Below are 17853 nucleotides of genomic sequence, written 5' to 3'. Positions count from 1 at the left end.
TAAAAATAGAATATGGCGATGCTTTGTGCGAGCCGGGATTGTACTAGAAACTAGACGTTTCCTTCTTCTTCGCTAAAGTAGGTCACGATCAGCATGTGCAGAGCATTGGCCCTCACCTCAGCTGTTTGTAATGTTTAACTATTTAAAAATATGTGTACAAAAGAATTTTTAAACATTCAAATTATTTCAGGGATATACATATGTGGTTTTTTTTGGTGAGCCGGCATCTAAATTGATTTGATCGGAACTGAAAATTTAAATGAGTTTTTCTGGGAACTGCCGCTTTCAAACCTATAGCTTCTCACTCCTACGAGAGCGCCTGACCTGAAATTTCGTGCGAGTCTTCCTTACAGACTTGTCTAAACAGTTTCTGGAACTATCCATATCATAAATTTAAAGTTTTACTACAAGGTGTTTTCCAAACTAAACACGTTTTTTTGACTCTGACGCCCCCTGGTGGCGCTATTATATGTCGACAGGTGCGTTAGAGCCTACTATCTTTATCGATTGTCTAGTGAGAATTTCATGACATTTCATCTATTGGAAGTGCAGTTATTGCATTTTAAGTGTCAGTATGTTTGTGTTGTCGGTGCGAAAATGAGTTTCGAACAAAGATTTAACATTACATTTTGTTTCAAAATTGGTAAAGTTTTTACCGAAACGTTTAAATTGATGAAACAAGTTTATGGCGATGATTGCCTATCCCGTAGCAGAGTGCACGAGTGGTTTCAACGTTTTTAAAGTGGTCGTGAGGACATAAATGACGATCAACATGTGGGCCAATCAAAATCCGTGATCACCGGAAATTCCATCGAAACTGTGCGTGAATTCATCAAAAATCAGCCGAAATCATCATTGAAATTCATGGAAATGGAATTGAACATCTTCAAAACATCGATTTATCGCATTTTGGCCGAACATTTGGGCTTACGAAAGGTGTGTACACGGTTTGCTCCGCACAAATTGACTGACGACCAAAAATTGCTCAGAATCCAACATTCGAAGGACGATTATTTGACCAAAAATCACATTTTAACCATTAACCACTCCCCGTATTCACCTGATATGGAGCCGTGCGACTTCTTCCTTTTCGGAAAAATATATTTCCCGATGAAAGAAAAGCGTTATGCAGACGTAAAGGCCATTCAAAAGGCTTGCACCGGCATACTGGCGACCATACCGGCATATGAGCTAAAACACTCACAGACCATGCAAAAAGCTGTATTGAAGCAGACGGAGACTATTTTGAATAAAATAAATTGATTTTGCCTAAAAAAACATTTTTTCTGTTTTTTTTCTTAAGTCCTCTTTACTTTGGAACGAACCTTTTTTTTTTAATATTCGAAACTGTCAAAAAAAGTGGCTTAAACGTTTTTCATATAGTCGCTATTTTGTGAAAAAAATTTTTCAACTTTATAGTAGAATCAGACATTGACAATCTAAACTTGTATATTTTTTTCTCTTAAAGTTTCAGATTCCTAGGAGGGTTTAAATCGTGGGTATGGAATTCAGTTCTCTAGACTAACATGCGTCTAGATCGATCTTATTAAGATCGAGTTGAATTATACCAATATTTTCCGTATTATTAGTGAGATTATTTTTGTTGCTTCTAGATATTTTAAGGTTACACTGGTTTAATAGTTAATAAGAAGAAGCAATGGAATAAGTTTCTTTACAGTTTTCAGCGAAATAGTTTGGCAAAAAACCTTTGGAGGCATTTTTTTTTTTTTAAATAAGGATCATATCGCCTCACTATACCCTAGCAGTATTTTAGAATTTATCTATATGCTGTGGCTAGGTAGCTCGTTGTGACTTAGAAGAGTGCCAATGGTCCTTGGGTCGCGGTACCTTCCTCATCTATTTACCTTATCTTTACAAAAGAGTCTTCAAATTGCTTTTCACTTCCGCACTCTTAAATTTCTCTAACTTCACTGAGCGCATAGTTGACTTATGTTCAAAAAGAAATAACAAAGCATAAAGTCTATTAAAACTTTGTCATCATTTGCTTTCTCGTTCCTCGAGAGTACCGCTCCCAGCACCACACCAGCACCACGCCATTACCCACACACATATCGATTATGCACACAATTCCACTTACCATTCTGTGCGGCACTGCCTTGAAACAAATTGCGCAGGTAATTGAAAAAGCGACGATGTAATGGCCGACGCCGATGCCGTGACATGCGTCGCCCCTGTTCGACATCATCGCCAGACTTGGCGTCCGCGCCGTCGCCATCACCGTCAGCGACGACACCAAACTGCGACGCGTCGACGACAATTTCCACGCTACGCCGCTGTGTCTTTTTCGACGACGCCAAATTGCTGCGTTTCAACGCCGCATTTGAAGGAACAATTAAAGCATCACTAGCGCTCGGCCCGGGACCAGCTATGCTGACTATTTGACCACCAACACCACCATCGCCGCCAATCTCTGCCAGGCTGCCACTATTGTTGGCTGCCGCTGTTGTCCCCACCGCCGCAGCAGCGGCAGTTGACGGCTGTTGCTGGATGACGTGCGTTGACAGTGTCGACTGCGTTTGATGATGGCTGGAATTGGCGCTATTGCCGCGATATATTAGCTCCATGTCGTTGGACATTTGACGCAGCGCATGCAAGCCTGTGTTCACGCTACTGCTAGTGCTTAGGCTCGTTGCTGTGGTTGTGTGGGTGTGCGCCGCGCCGACGCCGATGTGATGGCCATTGCTAGCAATGCCGCCGCCACCGCTGCCCCCACCGTTGAGGCCCATGTAGTAGGCGCTGTTGGGGCGCTGCGTGTGTGAGTGTTGCACTTGTGGACCGGCCATAGTGATGGTGGGGTGTTGTTATTGTTGTTGTTGAGAATTGTGTTTGCCTTGCGCCTACTTATAATTAATTGGAACACATGTTTTTGGCTTTAACAAAGTGGAAATGACTTTCATCTAACGTTTTTGCTATTTTTAATAATTTAATTGAAATTATTATTATTTTTTATAATTTTTTTTATATGAAATTAGCTACTTTTAACAGTTAATTAGTTAAAATTGTTACACATTTATTTTAGTTTTTATTATTATTAATTGAAATAATTACTTTTTTTTGTTCATTATAACATTTTTGGTTATTGGTGAACTTCGTTGGAATTTTTTTATGATTTCTGTTCGTTTTTAGGCGAACTCGTGCAGCAATTTGCCGCAATTCGCGCTTTCACTTTTATGCCAACAAACACATAATTGCAATTTGTGCAAAATTATTATTTTTTTTAATTTTTTTTTTTTAATTTTTTTAATTATTTCTTTTTTGATTTTTGGTTCGCAAAGTTTTTGGCACTTATTCAACACTTTTTGCTTTGCTGTTCTCGCCTACTTGCCACATTACGTGGCACAAATTTTAATTAGTTACGATAAAATGCGAAAATTTGCCGACGCACGACGTAAAATGACCGACCACGCCGCCTAAAACCGCCCACCGAGCAACTCAATATATGCGAGCGATGTCGTCACTGCTTGCTTTGTTGTTGCTGTTGTGTAGTAATGTATTCGCAATTATTGCCCATTACTCATTACTTGAATTCACATTAAATATAATTACAAATACATAATTTTATCCCAGACATTTGTGTGCGGCTCGCATGTCGATGACGTCTGACACGCGGTCAAACGCTTGACGAGTGTTGCTGCTGTCGTTAGCGGTGACATGTGCATTTGTAAGCTTAGCGCGCGGTTGGCAAACAATCGTGAACGGCGGTGGAAAACGCAGCATTTTTTAGTATTTTGTTTTTGTTTTTTTTTGGTTTATTTTTGCTAAAAAGATATTAATGAATTATTATTTGTAGAATATTTTGACTTTTGTGCTTCAATTAATTGTGATTAATTCAGCTTTGTGGGTTGCTGCAAACGCAAATTTCATTTTGATTTTTCTATACGTTGCGTGTGTTAATTTATTTATACTAATTGTTAGCACATCTGCAAGTAGAAAAGAGAAGAGAGAAATGCAAATAAAGTAAGTAAAGAGCGCATATTTGTTATTTGCGGTGCTAAAATTACGCACATGAGTGTAAATATTAAATTTCATGCCAATAAAGTTCAGCTCTAAGCGTTTATTCATACTTATGTTAGTGTTAGCATTTTGCAAATTCATTAAGCAGAAAGTGAATGCATGCAAAATTATTAGAAAATAACTGTTTTTTTATTTAAGGAAAGAAGCTATATTTAGTTTTGATTTCTTTATTATTCATGTTAATGTGGAAAAATATGTTTCAACAATAAAAAATTTTATGAATCAAGCCACAAAGTGCACGAATTTTTATTAATAAACATTTTCGCATTCGCGGCTTAGCATTTTGGCATATTTTAGCAGTCTTTGTGACGACTACTGGGTGACTCTTATTCATACACTGTTTGTTTTCATAGAAATTACAGCTAAAGTTTGGATAGATTATAACATTAAACACTAAGCTATTTTAAAAAGAATTTTAATAAAATTTGTATATTAAGCTATATAATATGAGTTCTAATACGGATTGGGTAAAATTAACTGTAATATTTAATATGATTGGTTGTTAATTTTGAGTTTGAGCTTTCATAAACCTTTCACTGTGAAATTAATATATACTATATACTAGTGCTTAAAGCGAGCATTTTTCCAAGAGTATTATATTATACTAGAAGTAATTCTTTCGAAGGAATATATTATTGGGCGTATAAAGCTCTAAAATAAGGTGGTACATGTTTTGTAATGTAGCCAGAACCCCTGAAAATGCTCGAATGTGTCGAGAATACGCATTTAATTGAACTTGTTTGGTTTCCACTTTGGAAGCCAGTTGAATAATACAAATTTCCTTAAGACCATATTCAAGATAAGGGTTCACTGAAATATAAAATTTTCGTCTATCTAGCATGAGGTAAGATATTTTTCGAAGGAGAAATCTTTTTTGGATACCGTCAGTCTTAGACGGCATGCACCTCTACCATTCATACTGCACGCTAAAGATACACTTCTTTCAGGACCACGCTCCGTATAGATTACCATATCGTGCTAAACTTACGTACACCTACGTACTAAACCCTAACTTCGACTTCGGTTCACTGATCCTACGGGACTCCGGTTAAGCATTTCTTCGCAGAACCAAGCTCAGCCAGAATTGGTTTTTCGTGAGCCATTTTCTGGTCTACTCTTCTTTACTTATTCTGTTTGCGCTACGTGCCTTTCGTTTTTTCTCAGTTCTTGGAGAGCAATTGTGGACCAATTCTTCACAATATTCCACACGAGTTTGTACGGTATATGGTACACAATATTCTCTAAAATCAAACGTTCATTGATAACTGTCTTCATGTTGCTTCTCTCTACTTCGAATTTCGAGCAGTAAAAGAAAATATGTTCGCATTTTCGCTGCCTTTACCGTAGAATGAACATTCCGTTCCGAAATCGTAACTGTATTTATAAAGATGTTGTCGGAGACATTCGCGTCCGGTCAGAAATTGCATCAGATAGTAATTAGTATCGGCGCGCTTTCTCTACACATATGCTTGATCTCCTTTCCGATCAGTTTGTACGTCCGCCCTTTTTCTGTCTTTCTTCGCTTCGCTCTACTGTTGTAAGACATCTTCCACTGCCTATGGATTTTTCGTAAACTATTTTGAGCTTTAATGCCATTATGTTCGGCGGTATGATGCCCGCTATGACTCCAGCTGCCTAGTGCGACACCGTGCGGAATTCACAAATAACTCTTATTGTATTTAGCCGTGCCAGAGATCTTGCTTTCTTAACATATGCCTTACTCCGCATTACTGGTCCCCATATGGGCGCCGCGTACATTAGCACCGACTGACTGCCTTTGGTCAATAGTGTTCACTTGTCCTGGCTGGGTTCTTCAATATCAGTCATCATGCTCGATAGGGCCACTGTTATTGGTGTCGCTTTTTCATATGCTTTCTGAATGTGCATTTTATAGTTGAGCCACGTGTCTATTGTACCGCCTAGGTATTTCAACGACTGCTGCAAGTTATGTTATAACCATCGATATTAATTGTAGCATTTTCTACTGTTTTCCTGCTTGTTATTAGCATTGCATATATTTTTTGAGCTGCTAATTGGAGCTTTTTCGTCGTGAGCTAGCCCCTTATCCTTAAAACGGAGTCTTCACAAAGGTTTTCTTTCTGACTGATTCTATAAAAGTGTTTAACTCGCCACTCAAAAAGATAGCTGCAAGCAGAGTTTTTTGATGACAGCTGTGATTCTAAGCAGTCAAGGTATGAAGGTAAAATGTGCCGTACTTTAGTAAAGATATCCCTTTGTATGCCTGGTTAAAATTCTTGTAATAGCTAACCAATATTGAATTAATAATAGATGTCTACGATTCGTCTCGAATTGGAGAGAAGCGAATCGAACAGGCTCAACTGAGCAGCACTTATGGCGCAATCACAAGCTAACATATCTACTGACTCATGTCCATTAGACTTTGTCTACACTTTTCAATACTCGATTCGTTAGCTTTATAGCAAAATTACCTTAAAGAATTCCTACAATATAACTACTTCTCTATTTAAAACACATCTTCAAATAGAAATCAGGCTTAACTGAAAGCGATACATACTCTTATTCTTAAATTAAACTCGCTGCAGGTCAAATCTTCCAACCATTACAACTACGCTTACAATAAGCATTACGACCGTTCTTATTACCCTGCAATCCATTGGCAATTTCGCCACTACTTTGACTTTAGTAGACGAGCAGAAGAATATAAATTATTACCGGATATTTATACTACAGTAGCGACAAAAATCCAATTTCCCCTTACTTTCCGGCAGTGAAAAGCACGTTGCGCATGTGTGAGACAGCTCGGAAGTTGCTCCAGCCACACGCGGCAGAGCAGCGTTGCTCTCATATTCACCTAACCGACAGCGGCGGCTGTCTTCCTGTTTACTTGTACTGGATTAAATATTTTTCTAGCTCGCCGTGCTAGACTTGACGGCAGGTAAGCGATAAGAAATAGGCAACAAAAGCGCTCATATTTATTTCATGACCATAAAGCTAAGTAGTAGTAGTGGATAGTGGACTAAGGTAGTCACATTTTAAATTGAGCAACCTGAGGATGTGCGGCAGGAAATCACTGAAATGCGAGTGGATGCTATAATACCAAAGAAATATATGTGAAATGGGAAACTTTATGTGCAAAGTGGGTATAAATATATATATATGTAGAAAATGTGAGTATATGAATTTAGACTTGTATAATAATAATAATAATAAATTCCTAGTAGATTAAAAGTTAGAGGAAAGAAAGATAAAATAACAAACATTATGGAAAAAATAATTTATGCATTATCTGGGTTCGTGGAAAGAACAACAGGGTCATGACTGAATTTTGGAATGAATGGATCTGTTTCGCATTAAAATTTTCTCAAACTCTTTAACATATAACTCACCGCTATCAAAACTGTTAATTATTGAGATTGTGGCAGAATTAAAACACTTGTCATTGTCAATGATTTACAGTTTTGCTAGCAATGGGGTATCAGTTTAAAAGTTTGAGAAAATTTTTTCAAATACAAACACAAATTTAGAGGATTGCAAATATACTTTGTCTGTCATGATATGCACAACTAAGTATTTCTCTGTATGTGTGAAGAAATATATCTCTCAATTGCACTTGTGAACGTTCAAGGTGCAATTGTAGCTGTCCGCACAATAGAGACGAGCCCATTTGCTATTTTTCAATGAGACAATTGCACTACAAAATGCTTTTGAATTTAGCAGCTGCATTTTTTTGCTTTTGTTGTTCTTTTTTTTAGTTTGCGTAAGTGCTCATAATGTATGCATGAAAACATATCTGGAACTGCCATTGTATTGTTTGCAGCACGTGGCGTTTTTCACACCATATAAATTGTACTTGTGAAGTAGACGTGCGCTATGAAAAGTGAACACCTGCGATATATATAGATTTTTATAATACACGTACACGTATGTATATATGTTGGTATGTTTTGCGGTATTAGCAACACAGCAACTACCTTAATAACACGCATACATGACTGTGATGCTTGTAGTGCTCAGACAATAAAGAGAGCAGTTATGAAGGAAAATTTTCTGTCATATAATATTGTATACAAGCAAGTACACATCGTCACCTAAAATGCAAAACAGCGTATCGTCAAAAACAAATCGAAAGTCGCTGTCACAAATAATAACCAATATATAACCATTTTATAACCACAAATCGATTGTATGATAACCGAAATATAACCATTTTATAACCACAACTCGAGTGTATGTTAACTAATATATAACCACATTATAACCACAACTCGAGTGTATGATAAACAATATATAACCAATTTATAGTCGCAACTCGGGTGTATGCTAACCAATTTATGACCGGTTTATAACCACAACTCGAGTGTATGATAACCGAAATATAACCATTTTATAACCACAACTCGTGTGTATGATAACCGAAATATAACCATTTTATAACCACAACTCGAGTGTATGATAACCAATATATAACCATTTTATAACCACAACTCAAATTTTGTTTCATATAAGTGGTTTTCATTATCTTGTTTTTCCTTCGTCTGTAAACTTACGAAAAGTGTTGTTACGTTGTTTCGCATTTTAGGTGACGATATGTACTATCAGAGCATTTGTTTCTTGAAATCACTTAGCCTTGCCTGTGACATTCACATCATTTTTGCCTCAGTCAACATTTTAAGATAAAGTGAATGAGTTAAAATGGTCTTTAAGTCCTTAAATTTCAGGAGGTAGTATTATTCGGATACTCGAATTACTAAGATACTAAGTTTTTTAAGTGCTGTCAAAAGGTAAATACCGATATCATCAATATTTACTAGTGAATGATGAAATGCTAATCGAATATAGATTATAGATTTATATAGTATAGATATTTGTATAAAGATATCTGACGTAATTTCTCATTTTTTATTAAGCAATTTTAATAAGATTATTAACACAATGATCGATATATTCGGCAGAAAGTCAAATTTAATGGCTAAAATAGCTATGTATATGTAACATATGGAGGCTATGGGAAGTACTGAACCGAAGTAGTTAAATTTGAACAAAGGTTAGGTTAGGTTAGGTTAGTTAGATAGGTCAATGTGCGACGCATGGACCAGTTTTAGTCTATTGCAATACCAGATAGACTCAAGTACTCAGGTACTATGTCCATGCGGTGTATTCATCCTTTAGGATGCATGCGCTTGACGCGAATTTAAACAGAATTTACGGCCTCACTATCGATACTTCTTCCAGTTTATCATACCGTAGGAATCCCAGATGCTTATAGCGTAGTTTTGCCAATGCGGGAAACGTGCACAAGCGATAGTCCATTGTTTTCCTGTTGGCTTGATTTAGACATTTCATGTAGTATTCTCGATCTATCAGCCCCATTCTCCGGGCGTGTGTCGCCACCAGTTAGTATTCGGATGATTTTCCTACAGTCTCATCAATCGCGTGTCATTAGGAATTTTGTGTTCTTCCGATCTATAGTTGCACATTTCGTCCACTTTTTCATTGACCTTATTGCCTTTGTGGCCTGGCACCCAACAGAAGTTAAGCTGCTTGCTTCTTGCAACATTTTACACTTCTACTCTGCTTCCTAAGACACTTCTGCCCGATAAGCGATTAGAGGTTACTGATTGGCTATCAAGGTAGATGACAACTCTGAATTCGTCTGTTAATCCTTAGAGGATAGCTCTCAGGCTTTCTCGATAAGAAGGAACTCTGCTTGAAATAGATTGTAGTGGTTCTGGACAGTATATCCCCGTACCAACTCCATCTTCCATTTTCGAGCCATTCGTACAAATGTTTAAAGTGTTGCGCGCAGCTAATATATCTTTCGCTCACCATCTTATTCAATGTCTACTTTGCACCTTCTCTTTCAGTTGAAAGTGGCCATTACCATTCGCGCTATGGCCGAAGGTTCTATATATAAATTCTCCTGCAGTCAATAGTCGACTTTGCTGTGTAAAAGAAGCGAAGAGGTCTCTAGGTGGCAGGTTTGGTACCAGTTCAGGAGCTGCCGTTGGTTCTTAAAGCTCTCATTATCTGCAGCGCAGCGAGCTTCTGAACCCTCGCTGTCCGGTAAGTGGATTTCCGTACGCCTATTTACTATACTACAGCACCGTAGAGCAGAATTGGTCTTGCAACAGCTGTGTAGCACCGTGCATGAGAGAGGGAGAAAGCCCCCAAGTTGAGCTGAACATCTGCATAAACGCATATAATGCCTTGATTGATAGCCTTCCCCAATCTTTCTTTCACATTGTGTTTTCACAGCAGTTTGCTCTTCAAGACTACAGAAAGGCACTTGGTACGGTCCTTGAAAGAGAGTTGTGTCTCTTTTATCGAAGGGAATTTTTTTAGAGGGTTTTTGTGCGTTCCTGTAAATACAAGGAAATCCGTTTACTTCGGATTCAACCCCAGACCTGCTTGCGATGTAAAATTATGGACGATACTGAGAGTCATAATACTGCTAATGGTCTGTAGACAACCACTCGTTATTAAGATGGCAATGCCATCCGCAAACGCCACTTTCTTAGGGACCTTGCCGTCTAAGTTCTTTAGCAGTGTATTCACCACGACTGTACATGGCAGCGTAGATGCGGAGTACCTCTACAGACTCATTGATTGGTCATTGAAATTTTAATATAACAAATACACAAATTATCATTCACAAAGAAAAAATTAAATAAAAAATTTTTATAAGAAAAAATATACAAAATTTATTAACATATAAATTATTTCTGATTGTATAATGTTCATGCCATAAATAAAACCACAATTTTTGATTAACCTATTTTTAACCACACATACAAATACATATATGCGCATTAACTATATATTTTGCCCGGCGTCTGACCCATGCTCACCCACGTTTCCGCCAGTCATTCAAAATAAAAGCCGTTAAGCTTCTCCCCCACATTTCTGCCTAACACCTCCTTGCCTTGAATTCCGAGAATTTCGTAGTTTCCAAAGCAAAACAACATATTTCAATCTTGCCATTAATAATTACGTATACGCAACGTCATTTAACCACAGTACGCGTTGCGCATAAACATTGCTCTCAATTTACGTTCGCATAAATCTCAATAGCAACTTCCTCTGCTTAATCGTTCAAGTAAAAAGGAAAAATAATGTTAAGTACTATTTCCCAAAGTCGCCTATGGCGGCAACATAAGAGTTGCCATCGGATAAGGAGCAGCAAAGAAAGTGGTGTGGAAAGGAAGACACTGTTTGGCAGGAGGAAGTGTACAAGTGTGTTTGTGGCTATAAAAAGAGCAAAGTCAAATAATTCACATATTTTACTGCGTCATTGCTTAACCATTGTAACACTAATCGGCTAAGGCAGAGTGGGGAGGGAAACCCACAGATGGTGTAAGGTGAGTGGTTCAAACACATTAGCAAATTCAAGTACGTAGTAGCTTGCTTTAGGGCCACAGCTCCTACGTCCATTGTGTAAATGAAGCAAATCGAGAAAATTTTAAAATTTCTGTAAAAAGGTGAAACCCAGCTTTTCCCATTGCTCTACTTGGGAGCCACGAAGAAGTGGGGTGGGCGGAATAGAAAGGAGAAGCGAGGTTTCACAGCGATAACAGAAGCTTATATTTACATAAATAAATAGTTTGCAAGTGAACTCTATTACTTACAGCGAAATGATCAAGTGTAAATAAGATTTATGCGGATCAGAGATGGGAAAATTATAGTTAAATTATGTTTTTTGCTGGCAAAGATTTTAAATAGAATCGATTTGCATTTTAAAAGCGGAATAATTTCATTTAGATTGTTTCAAAAAAAAACCTCTGTATTGCTAAGACTTTATCCTTTAAGAAAATAAATTTAAAGTAGATTTTTAGCAATTGAAAATTGTAAGTTTTAAGCCCAAAATTATTATTGTTTTCAAATTGTTCCAGTGAAAATCGAGCCAAAATAAGTTACCTAAACACTGAGTTCTCTCTTAACTCAACTTAAGCGACGCTTTCCATAGGCATAGTCATAGGGAAATCACATTATTTGGTTACATGTACATATGTAAAATATGAACCGTGTACTCTTAACAGGCAAATTTTTGATTTTTATATATCTAATTTCTTTAATTACATTTAAGAGGGTGTTTGCACCAAAAATATCAATTTTCGTTTTATCTTTCACAATTTGTTCAAGAGCTATCATTTCAACTAAATTTTCGAACAGCGTGAAAATTACCCGCCAAAATATACTACATATACTATAATGTAAATGCCTACTAAATATTAAATTAATCAATATTAGCACTGTGTGATGCAAGTGAAAACTTGTTCAATTAAACCAAACATGATTAAAATTGTTTTTACACCGGCAACAATATTCATGTCAAGGGCGGCAAGAGTATACCGTGAAAACTTTTCACCCGAAAAAGCTTAATACGCATAGTATGGCAAGAAAGTTTGTGACACCATGTTGAGAAAGAAAAACTGGAAAATGCTAAAACTAATAAAACAAAATCAATTTGTGTGAAATCAGCTCGGTTGCGGTATCTTTGTAGAGGGAAAGGTAAGCAAAACGATCTATGGAAATTAATAAAGGTAAACCACGGTAACCACAAATTTTATTATAACTTATTATAACTTTGCTTCCGCCGTTCTTTTTTTTTTGTTAAATTTAAGGCTTTATTGTATAAAAACGGTCTAAAGGTATTACGTTTAATCGATTTAATCGGCCAGTGCTTGACCCTAGAGACATCTATTGGAAAACGGCGGAGGCAAAATTGTGGACTTAATAGTTCGCTAGAATTTTAAAGGAGATCATAAATATGCATACTGTCAATTACACTTATGTATCTAATGATTTCGAAAAACAATAAAAAGTACCAACATAGCAACAAAGCAGCAACGTGTTATCTATTTGAGATGCGGACCACTATAAATATAAATAACAAAAATCCATATTATTATCCCTTTTCGATTAGCATTATATCGTTCATTAGTAGATATTAGTAATATCCGTCTGTACTTTTCCACAGCAATTAAAAGCTTTGTATTTTAGTCACCCTTAAATGTAGGGACCTAAAGACCATTGTAACTCATTTGCATTAACTTTAAAAGCCGACTAAGACACAAATGACGTGTATGTCACAGACAAGGCTAAATGATTTCAAGACACAGATGCTTTAATATTTAGTTTTATTTCTAAAAAATAGAAAACTGCAAACGGAGGGATGTAATAGGATATAGTTCAGCTTCTGGGTAAGCAGTTACAGTCGTAATGCAATACCCAATATCTACAATCGCGTTCACGCCGCACACCCTGGAAGCATGAGTAAGCCTTTTGTAAGATGCAGTAACCAACCCACGTGGATTCAGGGATCTCGACTAAAAGAGAGGAAGCTTCAGCAGCGCAACTCCCACATATTCGATTTAAGGGGGTATTTTGGTTTAGAAGCCCGAATTTGAGGTATTTTTTTTGACGCGATAAAAAAAATCAAAAATTATTCAATTTTTACATGCTTTTTATTGATATTCTAAGAATGCAAAACATAAATAACATAAGAAAAAAAATTTAATGTAAAAAAACTGCAGGTCGGCGTAGTAAAGACTCCAGAGCTTGTCCTGGTCAGGGTATAAATTTTTTCTGGACCAAAAATGAAAATTTATGCGAATTCCGTGAAGAGTAAAAGTGTAGTTATCGCACTACGAAAGTTTTTCAGAAAAAAAAATTTACAAAATGGTCGAGGTTTGAAAAAAAGTTTCGTATTTTCCCTGTTTGTTTGTGGTTCGGAATTTGTTAAAAATAAAAAATAAAATCTTTCGAAAGCTCTTCGTAGTGCGGTACTATAATGTATAAGAAAGTTCTGTGCAAGATTTCACAAGATTTCGGTTGAGTAGAACTGGGGGTATCATGCACACCGTTTCTAGAAAAGTAGTTATGAGAGAAACGAGTTTAAAGCTCACAAAATGAGCTGTAACTCGGAAAATAATTTGAATTTCGAAAAGTCCTCTTAGGGACATTTTCTTGAAGGGTTATGCTATTAAAATATGCAAAAAAAAATGATTTTTTCGAATATCTAAGCCAGAATACCTCCTTAAGGGTTCGTTCATATTTAATTGCAGCGTCTGTTCCCAGAGGTGTGACAGCGAGCGGGCATCGGGCTTGAAACAAACGGCTCGCTGTATAAAATTGTATAAGACTCTATACTACTCGCTTACCGAAGTTTTGCGCTGGGTTTGGGACCTGACACATAGAAACCACTTCCATACAAGAATCAAGAGCTTCGGTTGAAATAATCCACTTTAGATCACGACCACAGCAAACGTAATTAGTACTGTTATTTAAGAGCATGTACCTGGTTCTTGAATTAGGCAGGTGCCTAAGCTCAGCTGGTTGATGTCTTCGTAAAGGTAACGGCTGACCGCACCGCCGTTCAAGAAATTGTAATGCACAGGATCAGGACGGAGACAAAGAGGTCCTTGTGGCATTTATTACAGTGGTCATATAAAGCGCAAATTCGGTGTGGGATTTGAGGCTTGAGGAACTTTTGTTGGACTGGGACAACTTTTGGCCATTAAGGCGTGGCTGAAGGCCAATTTCACGATTTTCACGTAAAAGTTCGCGTTCCTGCGGCCCCCGCGCCATTAAAGCCTTATAATGCCATCTCGTGGATAAAATTTACTGTCTCAGACGTATTTAGTTATTAATTTCTCAAGCTTTAAATATTAGATAGCGTACATATATGTACATATATTTCAGAATGCTTCAGATGGTTACGAAAGCCATACTAGAGTCACAGCGTACATTTCTGTATGAAAAATTTTAAAATGTATTTTTTTTTCAGCTAATACCAAATGTCAATATCATAGTTAATAAAATGAAAAAATATATTTTGATATTTGTTGGAAATAAGTAAAGGTTGCAGCACAGTTGTGATATATAGTACATAAATGTTTCAAATAACAAAAAAAATCACAATATTTGCTAGAGTGCCGAAAAGCGACTCTCACCTAAGTATAGCTGCGTATGTTTTTATTTTTATATATTTTTTCGCCTCCGAATCATTTGTCGCTAAATTTATATAGTTATAGTTACATGTATATTAGAAATATTAACCACACTCGTGCACTGCACCCATCGTGTAGCTAATGAAAGCATCGCCTTTTAAGTTCGTAAATTAACATACAAATACATATATAAATAATAATTTACGCCTTCTTCGTTAAGCTTTCATATTATGCAATATTAATTTCAGACTTGCTAACTAGATATGCCGCACACTGAAGAGTTGCTGAATGAATGGTGTTTGTATAGCTGCAACTAACGGCAGCCCCCATTCATAAAAAAAAACTGTGTGTGTGTGCATGAATACATCAATTAAAATTATTTATCTGTTTCAATGCTTTTGCGGTGTTTTTACACATGATTAAATATATTTAATGGGTTTCCTGCACTCATTTGGCGCCAAAGCGTGGTTGAATAGTAAGCAAGCGGCATTAAGAATTCTCTTTCTTTGGTTTGTTAGGATGCAGCGGTGAATAAAATTTGTTAGCATAAATGCGAAACTTTACAAATAGATACGTATATTAGCACAATTTGCGCGCCTTATGCCGTAGCAACCTCTATACATGTTTATGCCTGTGGATATATGTGTGTAGGAATGTAGGTGTGTATGAATGTATATGTGTATGTTTGCATGCATGTATGTGCTTACGCATAGAGCTGTTCATATATTCCTTTTGAAATCATCTAAGCAAATTTGCCACATTCACGTTGCTCTATTTTTGTGCCACTTTTATTTACATCCAAATCTTTTGAACTTGCCGCCGCTTTTTAAACTATTTATGTGTGCCTTTACTAATATTTGCATGTGCTTGTGTATATATTTATGTGTGTACTTATAAAATTGTTTACAAATTAACAATCTCAAATATAATCAGGAAGTTATTATTTATATTAACAAGTAGTTTGAGATAACACATACACCATTTTTTAGTTTTTAACGTTACACGAGTAATAAAATAACATTTATAATTATTTTGCTGAAATTAAAAATTTAAAAATAATATAGTCTTTATTTACACCTAAAATTCGATTCATACAGGGATATATATATATATGTATGTAGTTTCTTTCCCAATATAATAAAAAAAATTAATTTCTAGTAACTTATGTATGCTAAAGTACAACTTGTCAATTTTTATAACAACTTAAAGAAAGATCAATAAATGAAGTACTATTTCCATGATAGTCAGTCTATATATGTAACTAAAATATAGACGAATTTATATCCGGGTAATTATAGGTTCCAAAACCTTGTTATATATTTTGACACTTTGTTCTCATTTCTTTTATAAAGGAGTTAAGTGGATTTTGACAGTTGAAAAACTTTCTACTTTCTCTACCTATTTTCATCACTTTTTTTTTACATAGAATAAATAATTAAATTTTCTAAAAAAGCATTTTAGCATGTCAAAGAGCAGTATTTGAGTTATATTCTGTAAATTTTCCATAAACAAATTTTGAAATTCAGCCATTGGTAGCTGGTTTCCGGAGGCACCGTCCAAAAAACATCCCCGCGTGATTCACATAAAATCAAAAAACTTAATTTCATCGGTTAGTGGATGAGAGTAGATCGGGAATAATGGGAAAGATTTGGAAAAAAAATAACTTTTGTAAAGTGTAAACAAAAAAATATGATTTTAGCTCTCATTTTTACTACAAATTTATTAAGGTAGACACCGCTTACGCATTTATAGCCGCGTTATATGCCAAATTGCCTTGAAAAAAATAGCCTCAAGGTTAGTTTAGTTCTTCGATTAATCAAGAGACCAACCTGTGAAATATTTCGATAAGATCTTTTCATCAGTTTCTGAGAAATCTTGAACAAAGTCTTTGAAAACGAAGTTTCGTGAAAAGGCCGATCAAAGATTGAAATAGCCGACCGGTCTACCCTGACGGGCATCTCTCTCAAGGGTTGTATCTCCTACAATTTTATTGCGATTGCTTTGAAATTTTTGGAAAATATTTTCAACATATCATAGTATTAACACTGGCGTGCTTTGTTAGTCGAAAAATTTATATTTTTTTTACGTTTTATAGATACAATTTAAAATTGCTTCAAAAACGGACTCTACGAAATTATTAATTACATACCAACTTATAAAGAGGCAATGTTTGGACAAAATTATAACAATTCATCAGGCATTCATATTATTGAACCAAAAATAGTAAGAGTTGAGAGTAATCGATAGTAAGCCAAAAACGTTGTCTAATATCCACCGAATTGGTGCTTGAGAATCGACGATTAATAATTAGAGATCTTACTATCATCGTTGGAATATCGCAAAGATCAGTGAAAACAATTTTGAAAGATAATTTGGGCCTAAGAGTAGTGTAAGCACGATAGATTTCAAAATCACTTCTTTTTCTTCGAAAAATAGTGTCGCGTTAACGTCTGTGAAACTATGCTTTCCGACTACCAGGAAGTCATAAAACGTATCATTAGTGCCGATGAATCTTGAATCAACGCTTACGACCTGGAAACAGAGGATCAGTCGGCCAAATATAATGGCAAAGCTGAGTCGAAGCCGAAGAAACCGCGTCAAAGCAGGCCAAAAATCAAGGTTATGTTGGCGGTCTTCTTCGATGATCGAGCTGTGGTGCACTATGAATTCCTACCAACCGTCCAAACTGTCAACAGAGAATAATATTTGAGTGTTATGCGTCATTTGTGCTAAACTAAATTAATTTAAACGAAAAAACAAAAGTTGTGTATAGTCTACTGCTAATAAAGTATAAATCAAAAATTAGTCTAGACTTGTTTTAATATAAAATACTTGCATAGTTCGCTTGCTGCCACTATTTTCATGCAATAAATTAATTGCTTTGCCA

General features: G+C 36.1%; 1 protein-coding gene across 1 annotated transcript in view; it reads right to left on the bottom strand.

Moving 5' to 3' along the window:
- LOC105221954 (uncharacterized) overlaps positions 1-17853 on the bottom strand; it is a 201084-nt gene that overhangs the window by 74365 nt on the left and 108866 nt on the right. Inside the window, 1 exon segment of the mRNA XM_049454892.1 lies at positions 2099-3941. Within this exon segment, the coding sequence (XP_049310849.1) occupies positions 2099-2804 (706 nt within the window). The 5' untranslated portion in view covers positions 2805-3941.

This window comes from Bactrocera dorsalis, chromosome 4 (assembly GCF_023373825.1).
Source record: "Bactrocera dorsalis isolate Fly_Bdor chromosome 4, ASM2337382v1, whole genome shotgun sequence".
NCBI classification, from domain to species: domain Eukaryota; kingdom Metazoa; phylum Arthropoda; class Insecta; order Diptera; family Tephritidae; genus Bactrocera; species Bactrocera dorsalis.
The sequence above is the reverse complement of the archived record's forward strand: the minus strand, read 5'-3'. Positions and strand labels throughout refer to the sequence as shown.